At 41.6% G+C, this 13,359-nt stretch overlaps 1 protein-coding gene across 1 annotated transcript in view; it reads right to left on the reverse strand.

Annotated features, from left to right (window-relative positions):
* Window positions 1-6,539: 6,539 nt before the first annotated feature.
* The window catches only part of ADCY9 (adenylate cyclase 9), a 159,735-nt gene continuing 152,915 nt past the window's right edge, over window positions 6,540-13,359 (reverse strand). The window contains exon 11 of the mRNA XM_049903812.1: window positions 6,540-11,726. Within this exon, the coding sequence (XP_049759769.1) occupies window positions 10,535-11,726 (1,192 nt within the window). The 3' untranslated portion in view covers window positions 6,540-10,534. The remainder of the gene's footprint in view (window positions 11,727-13,359) is intronic.

Raw genomic sequence — 13,359 nt, forward strand, 5'->3', positions numbered from 1 at the left:
TCCATTTTGAGTTCATTTTTGTGCATGGTGTGAGGTATGGGTCATTTCATTTTTTTGCAGATGGATATCCAGTTATACCAGCACCATTTGTTAAAAAGACTGTCTTTTCCCAACTTAACTGTTTTGGGGCCTTTGTCAAATATCAACTGCTCATATGTGGATGGAATTATGTCTGGATCCTCAGTTCTGTTCCATTGGTCTATGCATCTGTTGTGGTACCAGTACCAGGCTATTTTGACTACTGTGGCAGTATAATAGGTTTTAAAATCAGGTAGAGTGAGGCCTCCCACTTTCTTCTTCTTTTTCAGTAATGCTTTACTTATCCGGAGCCTCTTTCCCTTCCATATGAAGTTGTTTCTCCATCTCATTAAAAAATGTTGTTGGAATTTGGATCAGAATTGCATTAAATCTGTAGATCGCTTTTGGTAGAATAGACATTTTTACAATGCTAGGTCTTCCTATCCATGAGCAACGTATATTGTTCCACTTATGTAGGTCTCTTTTGGTTTCTTGCAGAAGTGTTTTGTAGTTTTCTTTGTATTAAGTCTTTTACATCTCTAGTAAGATTTATTCCTAAGTATTTTATCTTCTTGGGGACTACTGTAAATGGTATCGATTTGGTGATTTCCTCTTCGATGTTCTTTTTGTTGGTGTAGAGGAATCCAACTGATTTTTGTATGTTTATCTTGTATCCTGATGCTCTGCTGAACTCTTCTAGTAGTTTCAGTAGTTTACTTGAGGATTCCTTAGGGTTTTCTGTGTATAAGATCATGTCATCTGCAAATAGAGATACTTTAACTTCTTCCTTGCCAATCTGGATGCACTTTATTTCCTTATCTAGACTAATTGCTCTGGCTAGGACTTCCAGCACAATGTTAAATAAGAGTGGTGATAAAGGGCATCCTTGTCTGGTTCCTGATCTCAAGGGGAATGCTTTCAGGCTCTCTCCATTTAGGGTGATGTTGGCTGTTGGCTTTGTACAAATGCCCTTTATTATGTTGAGGAATTTTCCTTCTATCCCTATTTTGCTGAGAGTTTTTATCATGAATGAGTGTTGAACTTCGTCAAATGCCTTTTCTGTATCAATTGATAAAATCATGTGACTCTTCTTTTTGTTTAAAAAAAAAATATGATGGATTACATTAATTATTTTTCTAATGTTGAACCATCCCTGCATACCTGGTATGAATCCCACTTGGTCATGGTGAATTATTTTTTTGATATGTTGTTGAATTCTATTGGCTAGAATTTTGTTAAGAATTTTTGCATCTCAGTTCATGGGAGATATAGGTCTGTAAATTTCTTTTTTTGTGGTGTGTTTATCTGATTTTGTTATCAGGGATATGCTGGCTTCATAGAATGAGTTTGGGAGTATTCCTTCCTTTTCTATGCTCTGAAATACCGTTAGTAGTAGTCGTGTTAACTCTTCTCTGGAAGTTTGGTAGAACTCTTCAGTGAAGCTGTCCAGGACAGTGTTTTTTTTTTCTGTTGGGAGTTTTTTGATTAACTTTTCAATCTTTTCTTTTGTTATGGGTCTATTTAGTTGTTCTACCTCTGTTTGTGTTAGTTTAGGTAGGTAGTTTCTAGGAATTCATCCATTTCTTCTAGGTTTTCAAATTTGTTAGAGTACAATTTTTGCTAGTCATCTGATATTCTATTAATTTCAGTCGGGTCTGTTGTAATATCACCCATCACATTTCTTGTTTGGGTTATTTGCTTCCTCTTCTCTTTTTCTTTTGTCAGTTTGGCCAATGGCTTATGAAGTTTGTTGATTTTTCAAAGAACCAGCTCTTGGTCTTATTCTTTCAGTTGTTTTTGTTTTCTATTTCATTTAGTTCTGCTCTAATTTTTATTATTTGTTTTCTTCTGGTGCCTGTTTCTTTTGTTGCTCTCTATTTGTTCAAGTTGTAGGGATAATTCTTTGATTTTGACCCTTTCTTCTTTTTCTATGTGTGCATTTATTTATAGAAATTGACCTCTGAGCACTGCTTTCATTGTGTCCCAATAGTTCTGATAGGAAGTGTTTTCATTCTCATTGGATTCTATGAATTTCTTTATTCCATCCATAATGTCTTCTATAATCCAGTCCTTTTTGAGCAGGATATTGTTCAGTTTCCAAGTGTTTGATTTCTTTTCCCTGCTTTTCCTGTTATTGATTTCCACTTTTATGGCCTTATGGTCAGAGTAGATGCTTTGTAATATTTCAGTGTTTTGGATTCTGCTAAGTCTTACTTTATGACCTAATATGTGGTGTATTTTAGAGAATGTTCCATGTGCACTAGAAAAGAAAGTATACTTGGGTACTGTTGGGTGGAGTGTTCTGTATATGTCTATGAGGTCAAGTTGGTTGATTGTGGCATTTAGATCTTCCATGTCTTTATTGAGCTACTTTCTGGATGTCCTGTCCTTCACTGGAAGTGATGTGTTAAAGTCTCCTGCTATTATTGTGGAGCTAGCTCACTTTTCAAAGCTGATGGATTTTATGTATCTTGTAGTCCTGTCATTGGGTGCATAAATATTTAATATGGTTATATCCTCCTGCTATATTGTCCCTTTAATCATTATATAGTGTCCTTCCTTGTCTTTTGTGGTGTATCTAACTTTAAAGTCTATTTTGTTAGAAAGTAATACTGCCACTCCTGCTTTTTTGCTTGTTGTTTGCTTGATATATTTTTTTCCATCCTTTGAGTTTTAGTTTGTGTGTCTAAGTCTAAGGTGTGTCTCTTGTAGGCAGCATAGAGATGGATTGTTTTTTTGTTTTTTATCCATTCTTCCACTCTCTGTGTCTTTATTGGTGCCTTTAGTCCATTTCCATTTAGCCTCATTATAGATAGGTATGAGTTTAGTGCTGTGATTTTGATGTCTTTTTATGTGTGTTGTTGAGAGTTTCTTTTTCCCACTTAATTTTTTGTGCTGAGTAATTTACCTTTATATATTGTCTTTTCCTCTTATTCATTGTTGATTTTGTCTCTGCTGAGTCTCTATTTTTTTCTCTTATTTTATTTTGATGAGTAGGATAGTTAGTCTCCTTTTGGGTTACTTTAATATTTACCCCTATTTTTCTAAGTTTAAACCTAACTTTTGTTTCCTTGTATCGCCTTCTCTTCCTCTCCATATGAAAGATCTATGACTACATTTCTTAGTCCCTCTTTATTGTTTTAATGTTGTCTTCTTTTACATAAGAACATCGCTGTTTGCCTGTTGTGAGCATTTTTTTATCTTGATTTATTTTTGTCATTTTCCTGTCTGGGTTGACATCTGATTGCTCTGCCCAGTGTTCTAGTCTTGGGTTGATACCTGATATTATTGATTTTCTAACCAAAGAACTCCCTTTAGTATTTCTTGTAGTTTTGGTTTGGTTTTTTCCAATTCCCTAAACTTATGTTTATCTGGAAATGTCTTAATTTCACCTTCATATTTGAGAGACAGTTTTACTGGATATATAATTCTTGGTTGGCAATTTTTTTCCTTCAATTTCTTAAATATGTCATCCCATTGCCTGCTTGCCTGCATGGTTTCTGCAAAGTAGTCCAAGCTCATTCTTATTGACTCTTCTTGGTAGGTGACTTTTCGTTTATCCCTAGCTGCTCTTAAAATTCTCTGTCTTTGGTTTTGGCAAGTTTGATTATAATACGTCTTGGTGGCATTCTTTTAAAATCTACCTTATGTGGAGTTTGATGTGCATCTTGGATCGATATCTTCTCATCTTTCACAATATCAGGGAAGTTTTCTGCGAACAAATCTTCAACAATTCTGTCTGTATTTTGTTATCCCTCCCTCTTCTAGAACGCCAATCTCTCGTAGGTTATTTCTCTTGATAGAGTTCCACATGATTCTCAAGTTTTCTTCATTTTTTAAAAATTCTGATTTTTCTTCAAATATATTGGTACCAAGTGCTTTATCTTCAAGTTCACAAATTCTGCCTTCCATTTGCTCAATTCTACTCCTCTGACTTTGTATTGTCTAATTCTGTAATTTTATTGTTAATCTTCTGAATTTCTGATTGCTGTCTATGGATTTTTCCAGCTTATTAAATTTTTCATTATGTTCCTGAATAACCTTTTTAATTTCTTCAACTGCTTTATCTGTGTGTTCCTTGGCTTGGTCTGCATATTGCCTGATTTCCTTCCTGATCTCTTGAAGGGTTCTGTATATTAATCTTTTGTATCCTGCCTCCCGTAATTTCAGGAACATACTTTCATCTAGAAGATCCCTTGATTCTTTGTTTTGAGAGCTTGTTGAGGTAATCATGGTCTGTTTCTTTATGTGACTTGATACTGACTGTTGTCTCCAAGCCATCTATAAGTTATTGTATTAGTTAACTTTATGTTTGCTTACTGAATCATAGTTTCTTGCTTTGTTTTGTTTTGATACGCCCAAATAGGTTGCTTGAGTGAGCTAGCTTGATTATTTTCACCTTTGAACCTCTGACGTCCTCTCATGAGATGGCTAGAACTGTTATCAGGTATATGAGTCTAGGAGTCCGTTTAGTTTTCTTGTATGAATTCAGCTCAGGTGTCCAGGTAACTGATCATCAAGTGTGTGGTACAGGCTCTATCCTACAGTCTTAGAGGGGCAGGGGTGATTGGTGTAGGTACAGGTATCTGATTGCAGCAGGGGGTCACGCTCTGAACAAGGCAGGGGGCTGAGAATCATCCCCCTAGTGTCTCTGAGGAAAGCGTGTCCCTGTTCCCTAAAACATACAGGTGGGTGGGTTCTGCAGATGGACCATGGGCACCCAATGTTTTTGGCTGTAAGGGCTGGCAGGTACCAGTTATCCTTGGGCCCCTGTCACAGGTGGCTGGGTGACCTGAGTGAAGCCACCAGTCCTTCAGCCCCTGATGTGGGTAGGTGAGGACCCTGTTTTATAGGCAAAGTGGTGTCAAACACCCACCCTTCCACCACACAGCTGAAATAGTTGTAGTCTGCCAACAAGGCCTATTCTCCTAAAATATACCACACAGGTCCATGCAGGGGGGAAAAGTACTCACAGACCATTTATGTTTTACAGGAGCCACTTCTGTCCTGACCTCTCCGGTTAGTGGAGCTGGCAAATTATCTTTACCCCCAATCGCGGATTTATTCCTTCTCCAGGGTCTGGAGGATGGCTCTAGTACTCAACTGGGCCTATCTCAGGCCCAGGGAAATGAACAGCCACTGAAGCCGGGTTGGGGTGGTGGAATATACTCTTGATTAGAAATATGTAATATAAATGAGCAGCATTAACATGTTTGATCAAGTTTCTGATGGAGGGTCCAGAAACACTTGGCAATCTCATTCACAGATATTTACAATTACAAATCATCATTCCTCAGGTTATTGTGGGTCTGGGGTTCTTTGAATCCAGAAACTCTTGAAATTGCATGCCACATCAAGTGGGTTTATTTCAAGTGCGTTTTTCTGGAGAAAGGAGCCACAACTTTCATCAAATTATCAAAAGTCTTGGTGAGCCAAAAGGAGGTGAGGAGTCACTGCTGTGAATGAATGAGGTCTCAGTCAGATTGCTTCATTCTTTCTCCTTTGCAGCTTCAGTATTTTCTCCATTTTCCTTGATGTTGCTTATTGGTCCAGTCATGAAGATTTTTGTTTTACGTTACGGTGTAATTCATACTGAAGCTGTAGTCTTTGATCTTCATCAGAATGCTCCTTAGAAGTGAAGATGATGAGACTTTGTCTCATGTAGTTTGGACACGTTATCAGGAGGGACCAGTCGTTGGAGGACATCATGCTTGGTAAAGCAGAGGGACAGTGAAAAAGACGAAGACCCTCAATAAGATGGATTGACACACTGGCTGCAACAATGGGTTCAAACACAGTAACGATTGTGAGGATGGCACAGGACCGGGCGGTGTTTCATTCCATTGTACATACGGGACGAACTGACTTGATGGCACCTAACAAAAACAGTCAGAGCTTCAGGCCTAGCAGGAATATGAGAATTCCCCGAACTCAGATTACTCCACTATTCAGTAACGGCTCTTTGGAGTCACGTTATAAAAAAACAAGTTTTTACAAAGAAACTGTATAAAAATAGACACTTAGGAAGATGTTGAATTTACTCATATATAGTGTGCGAGTGTACTTTTTCTTAATCACTTCCTTTCATTATCTCTTTCCCCAGCTAGCTTCCTGTTCCTGGTACTTGGGACCTATTCCAAGTGGCCACAATGATAGATTCCCACAGCAGGGGAAAAATCTACCACATGCGAAAAAGATTTCAGATGAAAGAAAAACCACAAGTGATAATCCTGAGGCTTAGCACAGAAATTACAGGCCATCTTTCTCAACCGTTTCAGAAATTATCTGGTGTCCCTGGGGTGCCCTTTCTTGTAGAAAGACTCATGTTCTTACAAGGCCTTCAATGCAGCGAAGACTGATATTCACTAACCTCCAGAAGGTTCCTGGGGATGCCTGCAGCATAGCCTCGGGAAGGAAGGTGTGCCCTCCTCAGAGAGGTGTCCTTATTGTCAGGAGCGATGGCTGGGGGCCCCGGCTTCATTTCCTTTAGCAGAGTCCAAGATGGGGTATCTGCTCTGAATACATGAGTCACCAGGAAAAGCCTTTTAGAGGAAGCAGCTCTAAGCTTGAGGTCTGTGGCATCTTAACCAGTTGTCGTAGAGTCCCTTCGGACTCATGGCGACGCCACGTGTGTAAGAGTAGAACTGCACTCCATAGGATTTTCGATAGCTGATTTTTCAGAAGTAGATTGCCAGGCCTTTCTTCTGAGGTGCCTCTGGGTGAATTCAAACCTCCAACCTTTCAGTTAGTAGGTGAAGGCATTAACCATTTGCAGAACCCAGGGACTCCCCATGGAGCCCCAGAAGATCCACAGTTTGGCTTCAGATTTGGAGGTACTGTGAACTCCCTAAGATATTCACAAACTCCCTAAGATATGCACAAAATGGCACATGTGTGTTTCTTGGAAGAGACTCCGTGACTTTAAACAGATTCTGAAATGGGTTGTGACTGCTCCCAAAACACCAGAAGCCACCACGATATGGTGTCCCAATTACTCTGCCAGGGAGAGACTACTTGGGAGCATCTTTTCAGAAAGCCTACTTTGTTTGCTCAGTCAACTCCTTCTCTCAAGATGTTGCAGTGAAAAGCAATTTAGAAGGCCTGACTAGGGACACTGTCACAAGCAAAACTTGTCCTGCAACCTGATTTTTATTTTTTAAAATTCCATGTAAAAATAAATACTTCTCAACCAAAATTTACAGCAAATATTTCCATTAAAATAAACAAAAATGCATATATGAACAGGGTTTTTTTAGTTGACCTGTTTTCCAAGGCATGATGTGAAGAAAATGCAAATCTTCCTATTTCAGCCACAAAGTGCGGAACACATTAGCAGTACTGCCCTCTTCAATGAGGAAATACCAGGCATCAAGTATTAGATTTATGAATATTTTAATGTCCATTTCTTCAGTGGATGCATTTTGAAATTTAGAGTTAACAATTTAAAAAGAGCAGAGCAAATGAAATATAGAAAAGGCAAACAGTTTGTTCTTGCTCATTTAATTTCAGATTCTAGGCAGGATATGATTTTTCTGAAACCACCAATCAAAAAATGCTCACCTGGAAAATCTATAAATTCAAATACAGATGCATCTTTGGAGACTACAAGCTATTACTAGCCTGCATGATGGGAAGCACACCACCTTTTGGCTCTCCGTTGAGTGCAAATCTGCAGGGGTGACGTATGAGGGAAGTTGGCTTCAGTAGGGTCATACGCAGTGGGGTGTCACCTGGGGAACTCTCCAAACTTCTGAAGGGTTTCATAACTGATGCTTTACATTTGTTTGCATTGGATAAAATTATGTGTGCTTGTTTATCATGTATTAATATATACAATTTGATCTGACCTAGGGCCAAGAGGAAAATAGCAATTGCAACTCAGAGCAACTATTTACACACATTCAATTCTGAAGTACTGCTTCTTGCCCTAAGTTTGTAAGAGGTATTGCCACACTGAAGGACACATCCTTCTTGTTGCTAGCACTTGAGCCCACTGCTTAGAAACCTGTCTGTCTCCAGCAACCACTTGTTCAATGCCAACAGATCTGGATGCATGACGTCTCCACTGCAGATGGTCTATGCTCCGTGTTGAGGTATGCTTCAGGGCAGGGACCTAGGGGATCAGAGTTGCCATGTGGCCCAAAGGGAGCATTTGTACCAGCCATTTCTGAAGGCTCAGGGTGGTTTGTAAAGACCATTCTAAAATCTGCATTCACGCAAAGCTAGACTAGGCCGCCAGATGTTAATGCATTAGCTCCTCAGTCTTGCGGGGTCAGAAGTCACAAACACTTTTGCACTCAGTGAAGGAGGACAGTTTGATAGGGAAGACGTGTGAGGAGGTGAGCTGCTGTACAGTCCACTTTGTGAAACAGCCAAGACTGTATCGCTCGTTGGCAACCACCCAGCCCCATTACATGCCGTTCTAGCTCTGGAGCCTGGAGAACAGAGAGTAAGGGGAAATGACAGCCCTTGTATACACCCCTTAATACTGTGGAAGAAAACTCCTGAAGTGCCAACAATTCCTACATTCAAGGGGGGCATCAGGTAGTATTTCTTAAGGAAAAAAAAAACAAACAAAAGTTGTGCAATATTTCGTAAGAATACACTCTTTAGAAGCGTGGTATTGTCACAGCCGTCCCCTCTGTGGTACTGGAAGAGCAACACACTGGCAGTGACTCATGAAGGAGAGACTCAGTGACTGAGAGGGCTCTGGGTCCGGGGATGCCAAGATTCCGGGTGCCACGAAGCCACTCCTGCACATCCCTTGACGAGCTGACTGAGCAGAACCATTACTTCTTTATGCAGATTCTGTAAACATTTGGGGAGGAGGGATAATACTGGGACTTAATGCAGCTGTGAAAACTCTACAGTAAGATTTAACAGTGAAAAGAAAATGCACATGGGCAAGATGGTGAAGACCTCAATAGATAAGGCGCTCGTCCTCAAATTAATTACCTTCCGAGCTGTGCATCAGTGTCACCTTAAACTACAACCACGACAGGGAGACTGTAGCTCAGTTCTCCATAAACTTCAGACTCATTGTAGCAATTACAAACCCAGTTGGAAACAGCACAGAAGTGAAGCTACTTGGTTTTCTATACTTCGTCCAGGCAACACGCCTCATCTGCATACAGATGACTCTCCCTAAATACAGTGTAAGAACTCAATCAGAAGGGGGCTGGAGTCAGCTTATAAGAATGAATCCTACCACAGATAGGCCACATGCGGCCTGCAGTTGGGAAACCACGAGAACACTGTTGGAATTGGTGGAAAGGAAGAGAGCGCCACCCCTGTCTACCTGTTCTTAGGCTCAGCTCATGGCCCAGGCTTCCTCCATAAGGGGACTAATCCTGACCCTGCAGCAGTAGTGTTCCATTGGAAAAGGGAGGCTGAGCATTTTTCCCACCCGAAGTGCATTTGATGTCTGGGAAGGCCCCTCAGCTTTGATAGGAATCCCACCTAGCACCTGCCCTCAAGGGGAGGCTTGAGGTGCCTGAACTAGTAGTAGACAGCTCCTCCTGGTTCTGCTCAGCCCATCCCCGGCCCTACAAAGCCTGCTTCCTTCCGCCAAGGCCCCTGCTATCCCCCAACACACACCACCTGATAAATAAATAAATAAATAGATGTAACCCTAGGACATTTATTTTGAGTTTCTCTCTTGGATGCGGCAGCTTCGAAGACAACCACCTTCACTCCCAACTGGAAGATTCCTCGGGGTAGGGGGCAGGATGAATGCTGGCTTTGAAAAAACCTGAGGCCTCAGCTCACACACAGTGTTACCTGTTAGCATTTGACATCTTGGCCCGGATGCAGATGAGCTCCTAAAACCACTCATCATAGGGAAGGCAGTACAGACAGCCTGCAAGGAAAGGACTCGAGGGTTGCTCTCTGAAGAGCTCTCTGGCTGCGTGTGGGGCCCTCTCTGCTGACTGCTGAATGCTTTCCTCAGCTCACATGCCCCTCAGACACACCCTTCTCAGTAAACTACTGGCACTTTATATCAGTTTCATAAATGCAGATGTGTGCGTGTATGTGTTTACATAGAAAGGTCAGGTCATGTAGAACGCTATCATGTATACAGAAAAAAAAAACAATAAACCTCAGAAACATCGTATTAGCCAAAAAAAAAAAAAAAAATTCTTGTGAGAAAAAGAAATAAAAATGATAACCACAACCTCTGTTTTCAAAGTCCAGTGACATCCAGAGCCATGATTTCACCCAGCGGCCTCTGTCCCTAGGCATGGAGACCAAGGCCAACCCCTGAAGGCACTTGTTATTTTCCACACTGCTGAGCGGGTGACACAGAGGCGGGAGGCGTCCCGGGAATGGAGCAGGTGGGAAGAAATGGGTGGGAGTGAGCCCTGAATATTCATCATCCACACAGAAGTCAGGGCTGAAATGACAGCACACCACGTCCAGGGGTGGCACTGTGGCACCTGGATAGGTGCAATAGCCTAATACAAATATTATTGTGTTTTGACGAACAGAGCACCGCGGGCAGCTTTTCAGCGCTGCGTCACAAGCTCCCGGAGACATTGAGCTTGGTGAGCTCATTGGCTTCCTCCAGCCCTACTTCCTCACAGTCGCTTTTCTCCATGGCTTTGCTGAAGCGGCAACTCTCTTCTGCTCTGACAGGCTCCCTCCAGGGCCTCTTAGAAGACAGGTGGACATCCTTGGCCTGTGTGCTGCTATCGGAACTCAGAGACGCCCTGTCCAAATTCTGTACAGAAGGCACCAGGTTGGCGATCTCATCAGTGGGTGACCGCCCGATGCTCCCGTCCACCTGGACCCGGATGTCCGGGGAGATGGACAGCTGGTGTTGAGGCACGATCCCGTTGTCTATACACTTGGGGTAGAGGTAGGTCTTCATCTGACCTTTCCCCTTGACATTCACTGTCCCTCTGTAGTCAAAGTCATAGCCCATCTTGCTCAGGACCCGGTAGCTCTCTTCACTCACCTGAATGCGGCATTCTACCCCAGTGGTATCCATCCTGCTGGCAATGTTGACCGTGTCCCCCCAGATATCGTACAGCAGCTTTGTGGTGCCGATGACTCCTGCAGTCAGGGGCCCATGGTTGAAGCCGACACGGAGTTTGAAGTTGAACCACAACATGTTGTTATTGAAGTCATCCACCACACGCATCATCTCCTTGGCAAACTCGAACAGGATCTGCAGGTGTTCCTGCGGGTGGCTGCTATCCTGGCACTGAGCCGTGTTCAGCCCCGAGGCAGCCATGTAGGTCGCCCCAATGGTCTTGATCTTCTCAATGCTGCTGTAGTCCGGCTTGCTTAGGAGCTCGTCAAAGTCCCCAATGAGTTCGTTGAGGACCCTGTAGCACTCCTTGCCCCCCTCGTAGTTCTCCTCGTAGAATTCGCTGAAGTTGACGATGCTGGCGAAGATGACCCCTCCACTGTCATGGTTCTTGGAATAGGTCTGAGACACCTTGAGCTGCTCGGCCACATGGTAAGGAATGATGTTTCTCAGCAGCCAGTCAGCCTGGTCTCGCATGCTCTGGATCTTGGTGCGGTGAAGGTCCGCTTCCACGTCGCCATGGTAGTGTAAGCGGTAGCTGACTTCGAACTCTCGGTTCAGGAACCAGACCAGGAGGAGCAGAAGAAAGAAGACGAGAACCACCTCCTGGCCAATCAGACTGGCTGGCTTCCTGCTGTCATGTGGCAGTGAGCCACTGCAGGGACTCCCCTGGGAACTGGAGAACAAAGGGAAGAGAAAGAACAGGTCCTTTTAAATTCATCTTTAAGTGAAAGGTGCCTACTCTGCACTTCAAGGTTCTGAAACAGCCCAGTTAACCAGCAACCTGCTCCAAGTTCTGCTGAGATCAGACCTTCAACCACTGGGAGCCACAAAGCAATCCATGCTCGTTAATTTGGCTAAAGATGTGCAGAGATAGACTGGCTTATGTTGATAACTTCTTTAATAAGTGCTTTATCATTGCTTGGTTCTTCAGAAGTCTTTTATCTTCTTGATTTTTAAAATCTTTTTTTCTCTCTTTCCCCAAACTCTTTATTTTGAAAACTTTTCAGACTAGTAAAATAATTGTTATTTTGAAAAATTTACAGACTTATAAAATAAATATCCATGTACCTGGCACCTGGATTCAAAAATTGTTAACATTTTACCTTTTTCCTTTCTTTCTCTCTAAACACATACACATACTTAAAAACATTCAGTATGTGTCTCCTAAAAAGGACATCTTCCTTCGTGACCACACCACCGTTATCTACTCAAGAAATTTAACATTGATACAGTAGTATTCCCTAATATACTTGCTCCTTAGATTTCTAATCTGACTTTGTTTTTGAAAGTCTTATGATTTTACAAAGAATGTTTATAAGTTCTCTACTCTCTACCCATATAAAAGTTTGGCAAAATACCATTTTCCCCCTCTGGGCTAGTTCTGTTTTGGCAAAATCATCTAAGACAACTTTAACATTTCTTCAAAGAATATGTCTACTTTTAAGAGTAACATATGCACACTGTAAGAAACTCAAATAGTACAAGCAATGGGGAGTCAGTGTCTTTAGAGGTAACCAATGTTACAATTTCTTGTGGTCATGTAGAATTCTAATACATGGATGTGCTGCAACAGCCAGACTCCTACAGAGGGACACCTGGGTCGTGCCTGTCTTATTACAAACAACAAAGCAGTGAGTATTCCTGTGCGTACATCTTTGTGCATATGAATGAATCTACCTGTGGGATAAACTCCTACAGATGGAATTGCTCAGTGATTTTAAATACTGTGCATTTAGAATTTTGCTAGAAATTTCCAAATTGCCCTTCTAAGAGGCTGAACTAATTTCTAATTTCCTCTGATCATTTAACCTATCTCCCATGGAGCTATTCCCCAGCTTGATAGTGCTGGTGGGTGACAGCTGGGGTAGGAAGACTGAAGATTAGTGGAGAATAGCATAATTTCTTTTAAAGTTTATTTTTAAAATCTACATTTTTTCTATTTATAAGTACTACACATTCATCATAGACAATTTAGGAAAAAAAATTTCTCCAGAGGCAATCACTGTTAATACTTGAATTTTCTTCTAGTCTTTTTTCTATTTTTTTTTTAAGACAATTCTGTGATTGCTCTGCCCATATATATTGTGTAGCCTGAAGGCCACTAGATTTTATGAACAATTGGCTAGGTCAATACATAGACAGATCCTCAACTAATGAGACAGCTCTGCTGCACAGGAAGCTCTATTCTTTAATCAAAGCATGTAACAAGTTTTAGTGTTGCCTGTATTTAAACCAAAAAAACCCCATTGCCATTGACTCTGACTCAGCCACCCTATAGGACAGAGTAGAACTGTCCCATAAGGTTT

This window comes from Elephas maximus, chromosome 12 (assembly GCF_024166365.1).
Source record: "Elephas maximus indicus isolate mEleMax1 chromosome 12, mEleMax1 primary haplotype, whole genome shotgun sequence".
NCBI classification, from domain to species: Eukaryota; Metazoa; Chordata; class Mammalia; order Proboscidea; family Elephantidae; genus Elephas; species Elephas maximus.